Raw genomic sequence first — 19,441 nt, forward strand, 5'->3', positions numbered from 1 at the left:
CTCCCTCTCTCTCTCTGTTTCTCTGACAAATAAATAAAATCTTAAATTAAATAAATAAAGTGAGTCTCATAAGCAATAGATACTTAGATTTTTTAAAAATATCTTTGACCATTTTAAAGTGTACAGTTCAGTGGCAATAAGTACATTATTGTGCAACCGTCACCACCATCCATCTCCAGAACTTTTTCGTCTCCCCAAACTGAAACTCCATACCCATTAAATAATAATTCTCCATTTCCCCTTACCCCACCAGCGCCCGGCAACCACCATTCTACTTTCTGTCTCTATGAATTTATTACAAGGATATGTAAAGTACTAGGTGCCTCATATAAGTGAAATCATAAGCATCTATCTGTCCTTTGTAACCGTTTTTTTTTTCACATAGCATAATGTCCTCAAGGTTCAGGCATGTTGTAGATATGTCAAAGTTTCACTTTTTTAAGGACGAGTAATATTCCATTGTATTGTATGTACCATATTTTGTTTTTCCATTTATCTGTCAGTGAGTGCTTGGGTGCTTCCATCTTTTGCCTAATGTGAATAATGTTGCTATGAACACAAATGTACAAATATCTGGCCGAATCCTTGCTTTCAATTCCTTTGCATATATACTTGCGTAGAATTGCTGGATCATATGGTAATTCTATTTTTAATTTTTTGAGGAACCGCCATACTGTTTTCTATAGTGACTATACCTTTTATATTCTCACCAACAGTACACAAGAGTTCCAATTTTTTCTACCTCCTCACCAACATTTGCTTATTTTATGTTTTGTTGTGTTCTAAGTAACAGCCATCCTAATGTGTGGGAAGTGGTATCTTGTGGTTTGATTTGCATCTCCCCAATTAGTGATGTTGAGCATCTTTTCATGTATATACTGGCCATTTGTTATGTTCTTTGGAGAAATGTCTATTCAATTCCAGTTAGATCATTTGTATTTATTTATTTTCAGTTAGATCATTTTTAAATCCATTCTGCCAATCTGTCTTCTTTTGTGTGTAGTAAAATATAAATGAAATTTACCATTAAGTATACAATTCAGTGGTATTAAGTACATTCATAATATTGTACAATCATCACCAAGCTCTGTTTTTTTTTGTTGGTGAGCTTAATCCATTTACATTTAAAGTCATTACTGGGGCACCTGGCTGGCTCAGTCGGTAGAGTATGTGACTCTTGATCTCCAGGTCTTGAGTTCAAGCCCCATGTTGGGCGTAGAGATTACTTTAAAAAATAATAATAATAAAAAATAAAGTGATTACTGATTTAAAGGATTTACTTTTGCAAGTGTTCTTTTCTAGATGTCATATTTTTTGTTCCTCAATCCTTCCAATACTGCCTTCTTTCATGTTTGATTTTTTTTTCTAGTGTACCTTTTTGATTTCCTCTTCATTTCCTTTTCTGTATATTTTCTACTTGTTTTCTTAATGGTTACCATAAGGATTACAATTAACATCCTAAGATTAATAGCTAACTTTTCATGAGACCCCCATGAAGGCCAGAAACAAATAGGATGATATGTTTAAAGTATGGCTAGGGTGCTCACTTCAGCAGCACATATATGAAAATTGGAACAATACAGAGAAGATTAGCCTGGCCCCTGCATGAGGATGACATGCAAATTCATGAAGCATTCCATATTTTTCAAGCTACGCTTACAAAAAAATCAACTAAAATGGGGGCACCTGGGTGGCACAGTCGTTAAGCATCTGCCTTTGGCTCAGGTCATGATCCCGGGGTCCTGGGATCAAGCCCTGTGTCAGGTCCCTGCTCTGCAGGAAGCCTGCTTCTCCCTCTCCCACTCCCCCTGCTGTGTTCCCTTTCTCACTGTCTCTCTCTCTGTCAAATAAATAAATAAAATATTTTTTTAAAAAAATTAAAATAAAGTACTGACATAAAAGGGGGGGGGGGAACTGTCAACCAAGAATTCTATATCCAGAAAATCTATCCTTCAAAATTAAGAAGTTCCTAGATAAACAAAAACTAATGGGATTTGTTGCTAGTAGACCTGCCCTACAAGAAACGTTAGAGGGAGTCCATCAGAGTGAAACAAAAGGGCACTAGATGATAACTCAAAGCCACATAAAGAAATAAAGATCACTGGTAAAGTAACTACACAGAAAAAATTTTAAAAAGTAGTATTATTTTATTTTTGGTATATAACTCCTCTTTTTGTTTCTTATATGATTTAAAAGATGCATAAAACAATAATCATAAATCTATGTTCACATGTACACAATGTATAAAGATGAATTTGTAACAATAACAACATAAAGGGGGTATGGAATTGGATAGGAGGCATTAATGTATGCTGTTAAAACTAAGATGGTATCAATTCAAACTAGATTCTTATAAATATAAATATAAAAGTGCACTTAGGTAATTTGTGTTTTTCCATGTGTTCTCCATTTCAACTAAGTTGTTGAATTTATTGGCATAAAGTTGTCTCTAATATCCCCTTATTATAAAAATCTGTTGTGATGCCACCTCTCTCATTCCTGATATTGGTGATTTTTATTTTTTATTTTTCCTGATCATTCAGGTTTATCTCTTTTGTTGATCTTAAGCAACTTTTGGTTTTGTTGATTTTTCTTTATTTTTCTGTTTTCTATTTCAAAGATTTCTGCATTGATCTTTGTTATTTTCTTCTGCATACTTTGGTTTCAGTTGGAAGCTGAGGTCATCGACATGAACTTTTTTTTTTAAAGGCAGTTAGTGCCATAAATTTCTCTAATAGAGGTGCCCCACAAATTCTATGTTGTGTTTTCAATTTCATCAGTTCAAAATACATCCTAATTATTATTTTTTAAATATTTTTTAAAATTTTATTTTTAAGTAATCTCTACAAACAACATGGGGCTCGAACTTACAACCCTGAGATCAAGAGTCACATGCTCTACCTACTGAGCCAGCCAGGCATCCCCCTAATTATTTTTTTTTTTAAAGATTTTATTTATTTATTCATGAGAGACAGAGAGAGAGAGAGAGAGGCAGAGGGAGAAGCAGGCTCCCAAGGAGCAGGGAGCCCGATGTGGGACTCGATCCCAGGACACTGGGATCATGACCTGAGCTGAAGGCAGACGCTCAACCATCTGAGCCACCCAGGCGCCCCCCCCCAATTATTTTTTGATCTAGAGGTGTGTTACTCATTTTCCAAACATTTGAGGATTTTCCAAGGATCTTTGTTACTGGTTTCTTTTTTCTTCTTCTTTTTTTGAGAGAGAGAGAGAGAGACTGGTGGTGGGGAGGGGCAGAGGGAGAGAAAGAATCTTAAGCAGACTCCACACTCAGCTCAAGCCCAATGCAGGGTTCGATCTCGACCTGAGCTGAAATTAAAAGTCGGACGCTTAACCGACTGAGCCACCCAGGCACTCCAGAATCTTACAATAATATATTTCCATTTCTTGTCTAGCCTTTACACTATTGACATAATACATTTTACTTTTACATATGTTAACTTGAATCCTTTTAAACTTGAGACCTGTTTTATGGCCCAGAATATGGTCTATTTTGGTAAATGTTCTCAGTGCACAAACCCGCAATACATTATCCTTTTTTTAACCACAATTATTTTGTTAAAAGATGTAACTAATAAGAAAAAAAAGTATATACTTAGGTAGTTATCATTGCCAGAGCTCTTCATTCCTTTGGGATTGAAGGATAGGTCCATATTTTTACTTGGTACCATTTTCTTTTTGCCTGAAAAAATTCCTTTAACATTTTTTGTAGTGCAAGTCTGCTAGTGATGAATTCTTTCAGTTTTTATATATCTGAAGATGTCTTTATTTCACCTTTGTTTTTGAAAGATATTTTTTATGAAGTTTTCATTTGAATTCCAGTATAGTTAACATACAGTGTTATGTTAGTTTCAGGTGTACAATATAGTGATTCAACACTTCCATACATCACCCAGTGCGCATCATGACAAGTGCACTCCTTAATCCCCAGCACCTGTTTCACCCATCCCCCCCGCCTACCTCCCCTCTGGTAACAACCTGTTTGTTCTCTATAGTTAAGAGTCTGTTTCTTGCCTTCTCTCTCTCTCTGAGTCTCTTTTTTCCTTTGCCCATTTTTTTTGTTTCTCAAATTCCACATGAGTGAAACATTGTATTTGTCTTTCTCTGACTTACTTTGCTTAGCATTATAGTCTCTAGCTCCATCCATGTTGTTGCAAATGGCAAGATTTCATCCTTTTTTATGGCTGAAAAATACTCCATTGTATATTTATACCACATCTTCTTTATCCATTCATCTATCAGTGGACCCTTGGGCTGCTTCCATAATTTGGCTATTGTATGTTTTTGAAAGATAGTTTTGCCTAATGTTCTACATTGGGAGGTTTTCTTTCAATACTTTAAAGATATTATTTCACTGTCTTCTTACACGGGTTGTTTGGGGTGAAAATCTGATGTCATTTTTTTTTTTTTAAGATTTTATTTATTTATTTGACAGAGAAAGAGCACAAGTAGGCAGAGTGGCAGGCAGAGGGAGAGGGAGAAGCAAGCTCTCTGCTGAGCAGGTAGCCGAACATGGGGCTCGATCCCAGGACCCCAGGATCATGACCTGGGCCGAAGGCAGCTGCTTAACCAACTGAGCCACCCAGGCGCCCCAATCTGATGTCATTCTTAACTTTGTTCCTCTGTACCTTACATCTTTTAAGATTTCCTCTTTATTACTCATTTTAAGCAATTTGATTATAATGTGCCTTCATATAGTTTTTTTTTCCATGTTTCTTGTGCTTGGGGTTTATTGTGTTTCCTGGATCTGTGGGTTTATAGTCTTCATTACGTTTGGAAAACTTTCAGTCATTATTTTTTCAAATATTTTTGTCCCCTCTTCTTTTTCTTCTGGGTCTCTAATTACCCATATATTAGGCCATTTGAAATTGTCCCACAATTCACTGGTGCTCTTGTAATTTTTTTTTTTTAAGATTCTTTTTTGTCTCTTTCATTTTGGATAACTTCTATTTAAATGCCTTCATGTTCACATATCTTTTTTTCTGCAGTATCTAATCTGCCATTAATCTCATCCAGTGTATTTTTCATCTTGGACATTGTAGATTTCATGTCAGAAATTCAATTTGAGGCTTTTTTATACCTTCCTTGTCTCTCAACTTTTTGAGCATAAGGAATACAATTATAACTGTTTTAATGTCCTCCTTAGGCCCTACATCTTTCAGTTCTGGGTCAGTTTCAGTTGATTAGAGACTGTGTTTTCCTGCCTCTTTGCATGTCTAAGTATTTATGGATCCATTTTTTTAACGGGTGCCACACATTATGAATGTTATCTTATTGAGGGCTGGATAGCTGCATTCCTATAAATCTTGAGCTTTGTTCTGTAATGAATTTACATTACTTGTCAATAATGTGATCTTCCTAAGTGTTGCTTTTATGATTTGTTAGTTAGGTCCAGAGCAGAGGGACACAAAGATGAGCAAGGCATTAGTGAAAGTGCATACATAAGCCCAGGCACTAACCAAAACCACAGGGCAAGGGGACAGTCAAAACTTGATCAGGGTGGCAGAGTGCAGCCTCAGCTCTGCCCTGTGTCTCCCCTTCCTGAGGTTGCAGCAGCATGAAGAGAGCAGGGAGGGCTGGAGTATTCCCTGGCTAGTCCTGGGGTACCCTCATGGGATCTGAAACCTTATCCCAGGAGCAAACCAGCTTCAAACACAGACATGGAACAGATGCTGGCACAGGGCTGTCCAGGAAGAGGGCCCACCTGTCATTCCCTTCTCCTTCACCCTTGCTGATCACACCAAGGCCCCGGGAAGTCATCACACTGCTCAGGGCCTCAGCTTAACTCATTTGTAAATTGGGGTCACCCCACCTGACCTGCCTAGCTCAGAATGGTGTTCTGTCCTGGGATTAAGGGAGGTAAAAACATGCTGAGTTTCTGACACTGAGACCCCAGTCCTGTCTACGCACTGGCTTAGCCAGTTGACCACTAAGCCCACTCCTACAGGGCCCTCAAGATATGTGGTCAGAAGCTGTGAGGATGAGGACAGAGGTTGGATGTGTGGGCAGCCAAGGCGATCTGGATTCTAAAACCTATCATTTGATCCTAACCTGCTTGCAAGGCAGGCTCCACCAGGGAAGGTGGCCTCCTCCCTCTGCCCTCAGCTCTGATAGAAGCCTGGGATGAGGGGCGCCTGGGTGGCTCAGTTGTTGGGCGTCTGCCTTCGGCCCGGGTCATGATCCCGGGGTCCTGGGATCGAGCCCCGCATCGGGCTCCCTGCTGGGCGGGAGGCCTGCTTCTCCCTCTCCAGCTCCCCCTGCTTGTGTTCCTGCTCTCGCTGTCTCTCTCTGTCAAATAAATTAATTAAATTAAATTAAAAAAAAGAAGACATGGGGTGCCTGGGTGGCTCAGTCGTTAAGTGTCTGCCTTTGGCTCAGGTCATGATCCCAGGGTCCTGGCATCGAGCCCCGCATCGGGCTCCCTGCTGGGCGGGAGGCCTGCTTCTCCCTCTCCCACTCCCGCTGCTTGTGTTCCTGCTCTTGCTGTCTGTCAAATGAGTAAAATCTTAAAAAAAAAAAAAAAAAAAAAAGCAGCAGCAGCGGCCTGGGATGAGTGGTCTCCTTACTCTTCAGACTCAAAAGCCTGAGAATACCAGGAATCCACCCGGAGCCTCCAGACCCGGGCATTTCTGTCATTCCTTTCCCCTTATCTCTGATTTCCTACCAGTCAGATGATGGTGTCTGAAGGCAAGAGGCCAGAGTTCCCAACTGCCCTCTGGTTCTAGGTTGGGTCATCTCTGCATCAGACCTGCCCTAATCCAACCTCTGGAAGGGCCTGAGGAAACAGGCCAGACCAGACCAAGTGGCTCAACCATGTCCGGGCCACTGGCTGTCTTTGGCAAGAATAAGGTGATACAGGTTAGCCCTCTATCTCCAGTAGCACCCAAGGACCCTGGAGAGCCTCAGCCTGGTTCAGCTCCCACAACTTTTATGTTCTTGGGTGGCTTCCATCACCTGCCAGTCTGGAGTTTTCCTAACCGTGTGTGATTTGGAGGGAGAGGTGGCAAGATCTGGGTACAAAGCTACACACACGTATTTGAGGTAACTGTAGATTCACATGCAGTTGTAAGAAATAATAGACATCCCTTGCACGCTTTGCCTAGCTTCTCGCAATGCTAACTTTTGCACAACTATAGCAGAATATCACAACCAGGATGCTGACATTGGTAAAATCCATCGATCAATCTTCAGTGTGTGCCGCTGTAATGATGAGACCTCGAAAGCTTTCGAATTTACCTACTTCTCAAGTTGCTTGTGGCCCAGGGGGACTGCACCCCGCTGCACCATCTGTGCCCCCGGGAACCGGACGGAGGTTAGCGGGGGCTTTAACAGGGCGTGGTGTGTGCCAGACTCCTTATCCACGTTATCGCTTAATCCTCACAAGAGCCTGTTTCAGACTGAGGCGCAGAGAAGGGTGGAGGGTAAGTGGGTCCCAGGCCGCATGGCTGAGCAGAGGCGAACCCAGGCCTGCCTACTCTAGCTACCCTTAGAGCATAGCCCAGAGGGCCGCTTGGGCCCTAGGAGGCTTGGATGGCTCCGCAAACACTAATGGAGTCCTTGGGACCCCGGGCAGGGTCCCGGTGGCGGGGAGACCAGCCAGGCGCCGCACGCCCTGACTAAGCTTCGGGGCGTGGCTTGGCCCTACACCTGGGCTCCACCCCGGAGCACGAGGAAACCCGACGGCCCGCCGCAGCCGGCAACGGGAGCTCCCCGGCGGGAACCCTCAGCTGGGGTCCACCCCGGGGGACGCCGGGAAGCCGCCCCGGCCCCGCCCCGCCCTTCCCCGCGCGCTCTCCTCCCCCCGCTGCGCAGCGCTCGCCTGCCCCCTGCTGCCGCGGGGTGGACCCTGCAACCTGGGCCCTCCCCGCCTCCGCACGGCGCACCCCCCACCTCCGGATTGGCGGCTCCAGAAGTCTCCGGGCCGTCCGCCTTCCGCCACCGGATTGGCTGCGTCCCGGGACTGAGGCCCCGCCCATTTCCCCGGGTCCTTTGATCACGCGCCTGCCGGCTCTTCCGGGGCCTGGGAGCCAAGCGAGGGCGTTCCTGTCCGGGCTGCAGCGGCGGGAGGTAAGGCATGATCGGGTTGGATGGGCTACAGAGCGCCGGTACGGGTCCACGTCTTGGGGTGCCGGGATTCCAGGATGCCCGGGCCCTCTGCGCAGCCCCCAGACCTCCCTCCCCCGGCCTGAGCCGCCCAGCGCCGTGGGAACTACCTCCCACTCGCCGATGCTGCTCCGCATCCTAGGAGCGGCCCGACACCCGCCCCACCTCGGCAGGTCCCCTCGACCATGGGACGGTGTGCATGCGACTGGGCAAGCTCGGTGCTTCCGCGGACACCGGGACAGGTAGTTCATACCTTGCCCTCCAATGGAGACCCAAGCGAAGCGGGGTCGGGGACCTTGGGGTCTGTGTACAGGAGCCCATCGACAGTCTTGCATCCGTCGATGGGAGCTGACCCTCTCACCTCCGCCTGTCAGCCCAGGCTAAGAGGGGAGGGACATGGGCGGAGCCCCGGGTGCGGACCAGAGGGAGGTGACATCACCTCGCAGATACAACCCAGCCCTGCCCACTTGTGTCCACCCTGGCACGAGACCAATGGGGGAGAGGCTGTCCCGGCTCTGTCTGCAGTAACACCAGGGACAAGGGGGGCACAGGGAAGGCCTATAGCCTAAAGTGTGGGGATTGGACCAGGACTGAGGCAGGCTCCTTCAGATGCTCCTTCCTCACCCCCTGGGCCCCACAGTGCAGGACCCTCATATTTTTGTCAGATCTCCCCCTTTTGCTCCGCTGGATAGGTGCTGGTGGCCCAGTGTCCTAAGGGTGGGAATAGGAGCTGGGAACGTGTAGCTAAGCTTTTCCCAGTTGCGATGTGCAAATGTTTGGCCAGCACCTGAGCTGGGCCCCACCCTGATTTGGGGATAGGAGCCGGGCAGGACTCGGGGCCTCCCCTTGGTGCCCTCTACACCCAGATTTCCCTGGAGTCACTGGAGGGTTAAACCTGGCACATTGACCTGGAGGATCCCTTGTCCCAGGGCCTCACCTAAGTTTTGATACACCACCAGCTCTTGGGGAGGGATCCAGAGCTGGGACGTCACCCTGGGTGAAATAGATAACCTCCCTTTCTCCTCCCCAGGGAGCCCAGTGGAGGCGCCCTCCCGAAGCACTACTGCCCATGCTGACCCCCTGGCCCGGCGGCCGCCGATGTCATGAGTAACACCACAGTGCCCAACGCCCCTCAGGCCAACAGCGACTCCATGGTGGGCTATGTGCTCGGCCCTTTCTTCCTCATCACCCTGGTTGGGGTGGTGGTGGCTGTGGTAAGGAGCCCCCACATACACACATACGCACCCGCACCTCTGCTGGGGCAGGGCAGGGGGGGGGGTCCAGCCTGCACAGGCTCAGCTGTCCTGCTGTGAGGGGTGAAGGGGGTAGAGGTGGGTCTCCTGTGGGCCATCCTGGGCTCAGCAGCCTCCACAGCGCCGTGTCTCTGTTACAGGTAATGTATGTCCAGAAGAAAAAGCGGTGAGTGTCCCTGTCCCCAGCGTTACCTCCCCTGCATTCAGCTTACCTTTCTTCCCATAGGATCAGGTTCTCCACACCCACGGTTGAGATGCCCCTCGGCTTTCCTTATACAAGCCTGAAATTCTCTACACCCCACTGTTAGGTTTTCCTGCCCAAACTGGGCTTACCCACCAAAGAGGGACCCCGTCTAGAACTGGGCACGGATTCTCAGAATCCTAGTGTGCCCCCAGAGGCACCTGCTGGAAGTGCCCCTGCCTTGGAGAGTAGAGACAGGGCAGTCAGGTGTTGGGAGTGGGCAGCCCCTGGGCTGAGCGCCCTCCCCTGCTCCCCAGGGCGGACCGGCTTCGCCATCACCTGCTCCCCATGTACAGCTACGACCCCGCTGAGGAGCTGCATGAGGCTGAGCAGGAGCTGCTCTCTGATGTGGGAGACCCCAAGGTGAGCACTCTGGGGGCAGGGAGACTCAGAGGGCAGTCTGCTGCTGTCTTCTCATCTGTCCTCCCCCTGAAACCCAGAGCCCGGTTCTGCCCTCAGCCCTCCCCATTTGGGCCAGGGTTAGTGGGGTGCCCCCCCGGGGGTGCTGCGGCCTCTGCCCTGGACCCCAGCCCTGTGGCACCGTTTCCTCCCCCACAGGTGGTACATGGCTGGCAGAGTGGCTACCAGCACAAGCGGATGCCCCTGCTGGATGTCAAGACCTGACCTGACCCCCTGCCCTGCTCTCCAGAACCATGGGGTCTTGGGAGTGCCCGGGGCCTGCGGCTTCCTTCCCCACTTGCACTCACCCAGCTCCCCCTGCTGGGAACTGGGTCTCCTCTCCTCCCATCCAGCCCAGGCATCTCGCCCCCCCCCCCCCCCCCCCCCCCCCCCCCCCCCCCCCGGGCCAGGCCTTCAGTCTTTGGTGGGCTGAGCCTCCCACCAGCTCCCCCGGGCTAATGAAAAGTTTTTCCTGCCCAGTTGGGTGGTTGGAGACATTTTCCTGGGCACCACCTTTCTCTTGAGCCTTCCCCAACCTGGCTTTGGATTTGTTTCCATGGTGACAGGGCCTAATGTATAGTATTCAGTATATATATTTTGTAAATAAACTGTTTTGTGGCTACGGTGTGGTTGCTTTTTTCAAGAGGCTTAAGTTACCTTCCCTGGAGCTAATGCTTTTCCTCCCCCCTCCCCCAGCCTGAAGAGCTGGACAGAGCCCACAGGAGAGTCACCCCCACCAACTAGGTCCTTGGCTTCCACCCTTACCTAACCCCAGGGACCCACCATAGAAGGACTCTGGTCCAGAAAAGGTATTTTTTTTATTCAAGTAACTGCAAATAGGAAACCAGATGGGGGGGCCCCAGGCTGGGACAAATAATGGCTCCCTCCTCCCCGGCAGAACAGGGGGGAGAGGGTGGCCCTACACCCTCGACGGTCAATACAGGCCCCCCCCCCCCACTCTGCTGCAGCATCCTAGGGGCAGGGCCCCACCTTCCCTGGGACTGGGGTGGTCAGTAACCCAGCCTGTTCTGCCCCGGGCCCCTTCCCCTAAGAGCCTCTCGGAGGAGGGGAACGTGGGCAGAACAGGAGGCGGCAATGAGGATGAACATTTGGCGCTGGTCGCAGCAGCAATGACGGATGTCTAAGAATGGAAACATTGAACGAAAACAACGCAACTGTCCAGAGGTAGTTTGTGAACAGAGGAAAAGATGGAACCAGAACCTTGGGGGGTGGGGAGGAGCAGAAGGGTGGGAGTGGGCAAGGCTAGCTCCTTGTTATTAGTGCCCCATGTGAGGAAAGGGGAAACTGAGGCCTAGGGTGGAAGCGGATGGGGTTGGGCAGGGGCTCCAGCCCACCTGAGGAGGCCTCCGCAGGGAACCTGGGCCTCCTGGACCTCACCTGGAGAAAGGGGGACTGCATTTCCCTCACGGCAATAGATTCTGGGGGGGGGGGGGGGGAGGTGGGCTGGAGCCCATTCAGAGTAGGGGGCTCAGACCCCTCCTGCCTTCCTTCCTGTGCCCAAAGGGGGCTGTCCGACCTAGAGCAAGGACCAGGCAAGGGAGGAGGGAAGGAAAGTCGGTGTGAGCCGCACCTCGTGAGACACAGGCCGCTCAGGGGGCCTCCTGGGGCCGAGCGCCGCCCCCCAGTGGCCATGCCTGCTGTTGCCAGTGCTGTGGAGTGGGGCAGATCAGAATGAGACGGGGCGCGGGCCCCTTTTAAGGCCAGGGGAGCCCTCCCAGGCCCCTTAGTGGGAAGCCAGAGAGAAGAATGGGGAAGCAGAAGGGACCCCCCCCCAAACCAAGAGCCCAGTCAGCAGCGTCCCCACCACAGAGCATGGGGACACAGAAGGGGCAGGGTGTGGCGAGGTGGGCAGTTGGCTTTGTCTGGAAGGGCTAGTGTGCGTGTGGGTGAGGGCTCGCTGGAAACCAAGGGAAACTGCTCCCCACTCGGGCCTTGGGGCCCCGCAGCGGCTGGTGTGCTGTGTAGTGTGGTGCTGAGGGCGCAGGTGGGTGGCGGCGGTGCGTGGGCCTGGGGGGGGCGGGGGGAGCGGAGCGGCGCTGTCCAGTCCCAGAGGGAAACTGCTCCTCGGCGGCGAAGGAGCGGGCGGCGCGGCGCGGTCACTGCTCCTCCTCGGAGGACTCCTGCGAGATGCCCTCTTCTTCCTCCTTCTCCTGTGAGGGGGGCAGGCCAGGCCGCCCGGGGGGGGGGGGGGCGGGCCGGCCAGGGTGGCCCCCAGCACTCCCCGGGCTCCCTGGCTCTCCAGAAGGGGGATGAGTCAGGGCTGAGTGTGTGAGTGACTCAGCAACCTCCAGGGCCCAGTTTCATTCATAAAAAAGGAAGAATTTAAAGGGAGGGAAAAAAACCCCACACACATGCTGCTCTTGCCCAGAGCCAGGCCCCCTCGGCCCCAGGACCTGTGGGGGGGGACCTGCAGAGCTCGGAGCCTCACCGGACTGGGGCAAGTGAGGAAGTCACTGGCTTTCTGTAGAGGGGGAAGGGAGAGGTGGCCGGGAAGGGGCAGCTGCAGGGTGCAGTGCAGGGGGACCAGGTGGCCTTGGCCCGCAGGGGCAGCACAGGGGCTGTGGAACGAGGCCAGGGCGGGGACGAAGGGGAAGTGTGTGCCGCCGGGGCTCACTCACTGGGCGGGAATGTCCACACACCACACGGGCCTGCGGCCCCCGTGCCAGGCACAAACTCCAAAACAACTCGCTTCCTGTTACTCACCCCTGGGGCCCTGCCAGCATCCCCTAACCCCCTCCTCACCCTGGTGGTGGCTCAGCTCGAGGAATGAAGGCCTCAGGGAGTTCAGGGAACAGGTTGGGGGATAGAAAAAGGCCAGGAGAAACAAGGCTGGGGTGGCCTTTAACTTCAGCGTAGGCCCTAGAGGCAGCCTCCTGACTCAGCCCACCTTCCTCTGTTACCAGCTATTTGGGGGCTCAGAAACGGATGATGGGTCCCAGGTGAGGAGGTGCCTCCGTGTGGAATCACCTCTCAACTCCCACATGGCACTACCCACACCGCTCAGGGCCGAGCTCCTTTGCTGCCTCTTCCTCCCTACCCAAGATCATGGTGAGGACAGACCTCACCCTCTGCTCATGGAGCCTTCTTTCCTCATTTCTATTATGGGGGTGGGGGACGGAGACCAGATGGCCTCCAAGTCCCCCTAGAAGTTGAGTCTGTTCTAGGAGCAGAGGAAACAGAAGGAGCCCCACCCTCCGCTAGGGCAGGGCAGGGGTTGAGTCTGGTTTGTACCTGGGACCCCTTACTTCTCATGGACACAGCCCTTTAAAAGCCCTGGGCTGGGTGCCAGGACACTGGGCCACACGCAGATCCCTTTCCCTCTCTAGACCTGGGGAGGGTGATGATGTCGCACTATTCCTGGCTCAGGTCAGACAGCCATCCTTCCCTGCTGAGCACACAGGACTCGGCATCACCCATTCTGAAACGCCCTCCCCAGCAAACCACGCCGCCGCCGTCCCTTCACCTACCAGTTTTTTGGGTCTGCCCCTTGGTTTCCTCCCTGGAGTTGTGGTAGTTTTCTACATGGCCAGAGAAAAGATCCACTAAGTCAAAAATGTCCCTGGGACAGTCTTCACCCAATGACCAGTGCCCCAGTGGGGAGGGGCTGACCTACCTACCTCTGTGCTCAGGGCAGCCTGGGACTCTCACCCCAGCAGGCCCACCCGACTCCAGCTGGTGATGACTGGCCAGCCACACTGCACCCCCCCCCACATACACACACGCCCCCCACTCCCTCCTCCACCCATGACTCAGAGGATATGAGTCGTGTCTCAGAAAAAAATAAAATAAAAAACAAAACAACCTCTCTGAGAGGCTGCTGTCACTGGGAATCCAGCCTTCCCTGCTCATCCCCATTCCCTCGGGATCCAGGGGGACCCCGGAATGGAACATTCTCAGCGCAGGGACTGGTGGAACAGCCCCCCTTCCCTCTTCCCGATTCGCCCTTCTCTAGGCAAGGAGAGCTGCAGGACTGCTAACTTGATTTCCCCAGAAGTGAGGTTTCAGTCCTCACCCTGCCTTCCCCAATTAGCCAAGACCCACTGCCACCCATGTCAGGGAAGAGGGGGCGGGGGACAGAATCAGGACAGGCCAGTGCCCTCCCAGACCTGCCCCCAGCTGTGGCCATGGGCCGAGGGGCCATCCCCATCCTGTGTCCTCACCCGGGTCTTGGCAGCACCCTTGTTTTTGCTTCCCTTTGGTCGGCCCCGAGGTCTCTTAGGTGTTGGCACTTCGCTGGGTTCCTTCTGCAAAGATAGATGGGGTAATCAGGGACCCACAAATGCCACCTGTCCCACCCCTTTCAAAAGACACAGCTCTCTCCCCAACCCCAGCAAGACTGAGTCAGCAAGCCAGCACCCCGACCCAGAAATCCACAGGAGCCATGGCAGGCAAGCCCTTGTGATTCAAGTTCTCACTGTGACCATCTTTTGCAAAGCCCCTCCCACACTTCCCTGTGACAACAAGAGGACAAGAAACCAGAAAAGGGAAAGGTGGCATGGGGGCAGAAAGACCGTTGGGCAGCTTGGCCACCGCTGGGCTCTAAGCTCTTGGGCATGACATGGGATGCTTGGGCCTCGGTTTCCTCAACTGTAAACGGTGACAAGACTTAGCTCACAGGCTATCAGGAGACTAAATGAAGGGTGTGGAAGTGTCCAGCACTGGGCCAAGACACTTGCCTACTCTCTGTGGGGGATGCCAAAGAGGAGAAAGGATACCCCGCCACACTAGAGGGAGGCCTCCAGCCTCTACCTGCAAACTAGACTCCCTCCAGGCCACCATGCCTCCCAGAGAAGGAATTACGCCTGGATGTCGGAAACCGAGATCTCTGCCGTGGTTGCCGCTAAAATTTTAATAAGCCTGACAGAATAAAAAGCTGCTGCATAATGTATAGAAGCTGGGCAGTAAAGGCATGTCAGCTATGGTTTCGGGGTGGCTGCCCAAGGGCTGTTTAGAACCATGGTCCAGTAACCCAACACCCCCTTCTCGGACACCCCTCTGTGGACCCCAGCTAACAGGCACGAGGGAGAGGCCGAGGGAACCAGACTAAGAGAATGACTTCCCTCCACACACCGTGGGCTCTGGAAGAGGCAGGTGAAGCCCACCACTCAGACTCCTCATGGCTCATGTCTCCCCGAAGTCAGTACAGACCACGCACTCCATCCTACAGATGGGGAAGCCCGAGGCCCACCGTGCCAAGAGCAAGGACTGACCTCAATTCCTGTCCTCTTCCCCGGGAAAGGGAAGTAAGCTGGGCCTCACCAGCCGCCGCCCCTCTGAGAAAATCCAAGTTCTCCACCGCATGATAGGTGGCCCCCACAACCTGACTGGCCAGGTTCCCTAGTGTGCCCCATGCCCCAGAGTGCCAGCTAACCTAACCCCATGGGACCACAGCGGGGGATGGCACCAGGGTTCGAGGATCACTCTCTTGCCAACTTGCCCACATTTTTAAGTTCTCGGGCTTCCATTTCCTTTTACAGAGCCGGAGCGGAGCCTGGCCCAGGGCCACACGAAGTGAGGCCCCCGGACAGGTGCCGGCCCAGGAGCTTTCTGTTATGGGCCTGGGATGAGGAAATCCAGAAACTGACAGTTAAGTATTTACAAATGTTTATGGTTGGGTGCCTGGGTGGCTCAGTTGGTTAAGCGACTGCCTTCGGCTCAGGTCATGATCCTGGAGTCCCGGGATCAAGTCCCGCATCAGGCTCCCTGCTTGGCAGGGAGTCTGCTTCTCCCTCTGACCCTCCTCCCTCTCATGCTCTCTGTCTCTCATTCTCTCTCTCTCTCAAATAAATAAATAAAATCTTAAAAAAAAAAAAAAAAAAGAAATGTTTATGGTTAATGGACAGAGTAGTATGTGCAATGAGTCTAAGGATTAGAAACCGGAACTTATGCGTATACGCGACTCATCTTTACCACGTTTTTATAAAGGCACTGGTCCATGACAGCCTGGAAGTAAAGGGTGGGTAGTTACCAGGGTGTGAGCCCCGGCCGTGTGACCACGAGGTCACTTCTGGCTTGGATGGTTTGGCATGGGCTCAGGGCTTCCAGCCCCCCGCTTCTCTCCTGGAGTCTCAGGAGCTGACCAGGGTCGGCATGTGCTGCGTGTGTTTGGGGGACACACACACATACACACACACAGCAACGATTCTGCAGCCCTCTGCTCGTTTTCACTTGCTGAGACAACTGGCACCTCCCTAACCCAAAGGGGTAAACCGAGGTAAAGGTTCGGACACCCACCTGACTCCCTACCAGCGCCGTCCCGGGACTCACCGGAGGCTGCTTGCGCGGCCTGCCCCGCCCCCGCTTCTCAGTGCCGTCCTTTTCCTGCTTGGAGGCCAAGGGCTGGCTGGACTTCGAGCTCGACTCGCTCATCTTCCCTTCTCTCTGGAGCAGGTGGAGGAGCAATGGCTGGGATGCTGGGAAGCAGGAGAAGTTGTTTTAAATGCAAGACCTTGCTTCGTCCACCTCCTACCCTCTTCACCATTCCCACCATCAAGGGGCACTGTGGGACCCTGCTTGCTCCTGGGGATACTTGGGATTCCTGCCCTGCTGAGGATCTGGGGATGGAGCAGGGTCTGCCCGGGCCCAGCATGCTGCTAAAGGGTGGGGCTGGGCCGTTGGCCCTAATCAGCTCCTTATCTCCTGCTCAGAAGGGTGCTTTGTTGTCCTGCCACCCCCACAGGGCCCAGGCCCAAGAGGCAGAGCCAGCTCAGATGTGCTTCTGTGGGTGAGGCCACAGAAGATGGGGGGGCCTCTCACTGCCCTGGGGCCCCTCTCACTGCCTCGGGGTCCCTCTCTCTAGTCAGCTGCCCTTTCCCTTAAGAGAAAACCCAGCCTGAGCAGCTCACAGGCAACAAGGGAGGAAAGGTTAGCAGAGGGAATAAGCCCTGGACATCCGGCCGCCATGGGCACCGGCCCCCGGCCCACCTGGCCAACAGTGATGCCTATCCGCCATGGCCCAAGCCTCATGCCCAAATGCTACAGGGCCAACCGTGACGCTCCACACCAATGACCTGGCCCGGGTTGGTGCCCCCCCCACCAGTTAGCTCTCCTCTCCGCTCTCTCCCTGGGGTAGAGCTTTGGGGATTCAAGGCTGGGAACAGTTTTGGGAAGGGGGAAGATGGTTGAAATTGTAGTGGAGGGAGGAAAACAAACCCAAAGCTGAAAGGTGGGTCTCCCCTTTCCCCTACCCCACCCACCACCTGGGGTCAAATGAGATCTTCCCCTTTAGTGCCTGCTTTCAGGAGGGACAGAATTTCTCCACTGAAATCCTTCTAACAGATGCTAGCTGCCCTCCCCCACCTGGCAGGGCTGGTCCTCAAAGCTTCTTGGTTCTTTTCTAGCATCTTCCCTCTTCTTAGAGGCTGTTTTGGGTTTAATCAGCCCCGCTAATTTTGAGTTTACCTAAAACCTCCCACTGCAAGGAGCACCTGGCACCCCATATTTGGGAGCCTCTTCCAGAAGCTTAAAAGACAGTGACGGTCTTCCCCCCACCCGGTCCAATCCCCCTTTGTCTTCCCAGTTGCAGAGCCACAAGACCTGAGAGACCCATGGCTCCACACCTCCCTGGTAACCAATCCCTGGTTGCTCTTGGGAAAGGGTGGGCCCAAGCGGCTTCACTTCTAAAAGACCTTCAATCTGTAAAATGGGGGTAAGGCTAAGACATCTCCCTCAACCACCTTTCCACACTGATGCCAAGGATCAAACCAGTTCATAGTGAAAATATGTCCACAACAGGAAGTCCTCACTCCAATCAAAATGAGAACTAGAACGTTCGAAAATGACTTTTCTTTCCCCTTTTCAGATTTTCAGACAATTTCCAATTTTAACTCAGCGAGAGGAAAAAAAAGTTTGTTTTTTGTTTTTTTCCCAAACTTGTGACTTTTGGAGGGCTCGAGGCCCCCAGCCTCAAGGATCAAGATTCTCCAGACGGCGAGACTTTGTCTGGTAACGATTCTATTTTACAATATTTCCGACTTGAAGACCCTTTTGAACAAGGTGGTTGGTGATTTACCCTGCCCCGTCATTAGTGGCTCGGCCTGCTCTGTAATTACAGGCAGTGATTAGAATCTTCTATTACACCACAGGTTCCCGTTCAAACTAAACATCAAAATTAATCAGCCGAAATGAGTGCTGACCTCACATGAGGTCTGCTGAAGGCCCCCTCACAGAGGGGGTTCCAGTTGGGCCAAGCTAGCCCCTAATCCCAGAGAGCCTGGCCCAGCATGCCTGGGAATCCTGGTGGGTCTCCGGGAAAGTTCTTGCATCATCTGGAGCTTCCCCCCACCTCTTACTACTGGGAACCCTTTAATTCACTCTCCGACCCCCCTTTCATCCAGGCCTCCAGGAACGGAGTGAAGGCCTGAGGCCCTCTCTGGTGAGACCAACAAATGCTTGTCTCTTCCACCTGTTTCTGAGTATCAGAGGCCTGGCTAGGCGAAGCCATGTTTAGGGCCCGACCTGAATCCTTGTTTGTAATAAGCCCTTCTGGGCCTCAAGCTTGTCCCCTCCGTACACCGTGCATGCAATGTGTATTCCTCAAATGCTTAGGGAGTCCACGAGAACGACCCTAGGAAATCATCATGGTGCTTCCTTGTTTTCCGGAAAAAAGTAGCCCAGAGAGGCCTGATAAGTTGCCCAAGGTCACACAGCAAGTTGGCGAGCAGGATAGCGTAAATTACTGGCGACCCCTCTAGCCCGCCACTTTCCTTAACCGCCGGGAGCCTGGTTAAGTGCCTGTCGCCCCCTGCTCCAGACCGGCCCCAGGGTGACTCTGCAAGTGTCTGCGCCGGGCCGTTGCAGGGCGGCCGGCGGGACTAGGGGCCAGAGCGCGCGGGGGGAGGGGCACGGGCCGCTCTTGCAGGCGCGGGAAACTGGTGCACCCCGACCGCATGCACCGCCACGCGGGTGCACCCGGCCCCACTTCCTGCCAGAGGGGGCACCCAAGCCCGCCTTGGGGCAGGAAACCTGGCGCGCGCGAGCGCGGGGTAGAGGAAGAAAGCCACCTCCCTCCGCGCCCTCCCCGCAAAATAAAGCCCCAGAAAAAAAAAAAATTGAAACGGGGAGTCAAAGGGACTAGTTCCAACAGAGCCCTGCAAAGCAGAGAAACCTGTTTGTGGGGGCGGAGGGCAGGCCCGGCCCCGGGGGCTGAAGAGGCGCGGGCCGGGCCAGAGGTGGGGTCGGGGTGAAGCCCCAAACCCAGGCCCGCGATTCGGCCTCATCTGCGTAGGGGGGACACCGGGAAAAAGGCCGAGCGGGAACAGGGCCGAATTGTGGGGTTCCTGCCCATCCCCCTCACTTCTAGAACTTCCCCAGGCTGCGGGGGGGGCGGCCCCCCCACACTCCCCCGGCGCCCCGCCCCCTTCCCCCCCCCGCCCCCCCCCCCAGCCCGGGCCCCTGCTCGGGCTCG

General features: G+C 52.6%; 2 protein-coding genes and 1 non-coding gene across 5 annotated transcripts in view; 2 read left to right on the plus strand and 1 right to left on the minus strand.

Annotated features, from left to right (window-relative positions):
- Positions 1–1,539: 1,539 nt before the first annotated feature.
- On the plus strand, positions 1,540–1,646 carry LOC123325558. The gene has a single exon (XR_006540497.1). It is a non-coding gene; the product is annotated as a U6 spliceosomal RNA (small nuclear RNA).
- A 6,359-nt stretch (positions 1,647–8,005) lies between these two features.
- Positions 8,006–10,393, plus strand: SMIM29 (small integral membrane protein 29). 2 transcript variants are annotated; one of them, XM_021684586.2, is made up of 5 exons: positions 8,006–8,085; positions 9,152–9,335; positions 9,515–9,540; positions 9,873–9,978; positions 10,174–10,393. In XM_021684586.2, the coding sequence occupies exons 2-5, from the start codon at positions 9,225–9,227 to the stop codon at positions 10,237–10,239; spliced, it is 309 nt and encodes a 102-aa protein (XP_021540261.1). In that variant the 5' UTR covers positions 8,006–8,085; positions 9,152–9,224; the 3' UTR covers positions 10,240–10,393. The 2 variants fall into 2 exon arrangements, with proteins under 2 accessions (XP_021540261.1, XP_021540262.1); XM_021684587.2 differs by having other exon boundaries at positions 8,079–8,363.
- Positions 10,394–10,813: 420 nt separating this feature from the next.
- HMGA1 (high mobility group AT-hook 1) overlaps positions 10,814–19,441 on the minus strand; it is a 9,612-nt gene continuing 984 nt past the window's right edge. The window contains exons 3-6 of one of the 2 annotated variants that reach the window (XM_021684654.2): positions 16,303–16,448; positions 14,196–14,279; positions 13,503–13,553; positions 10,814–12,185 (exon numbers count right to left, since the gene is read on the minus strand). In XM_021684654.2, coding sequence (XP_021540329.1) covers positions 12,132–12,185; positions 13,503–13,553; positions 14,196–14,279; positions 16,303–16,404 — 291 coding nt within the window. In that variant the 5' untranslated portion in view covers positions 16,405–16,448 and the 3' untranslated portion in view covers positions 10,814–12,131. Of the gene's footprint in view, positions 12,186–13,502; positions 13,554–14,195; positions 14,280–16,269; positions 16,449–19,441 lie in introns of both variants that reach the window. The other variant, XM_021684653.2, reaches the window with a different exon arrangement.

Source organism: Neomonachus schauinslandi, chromosome 8 (assembly GCF_002201575.2).
Source record: "Neomonachus schauinslandi chromosome 8, ASM220157v2, whole genome shotgun sequence".
NCBI lineage: Eukaryota > Metazoa > Chordata > Mammalia > Carnivora > Phocidae > Neomonachus > Neomonachus schauinslandi.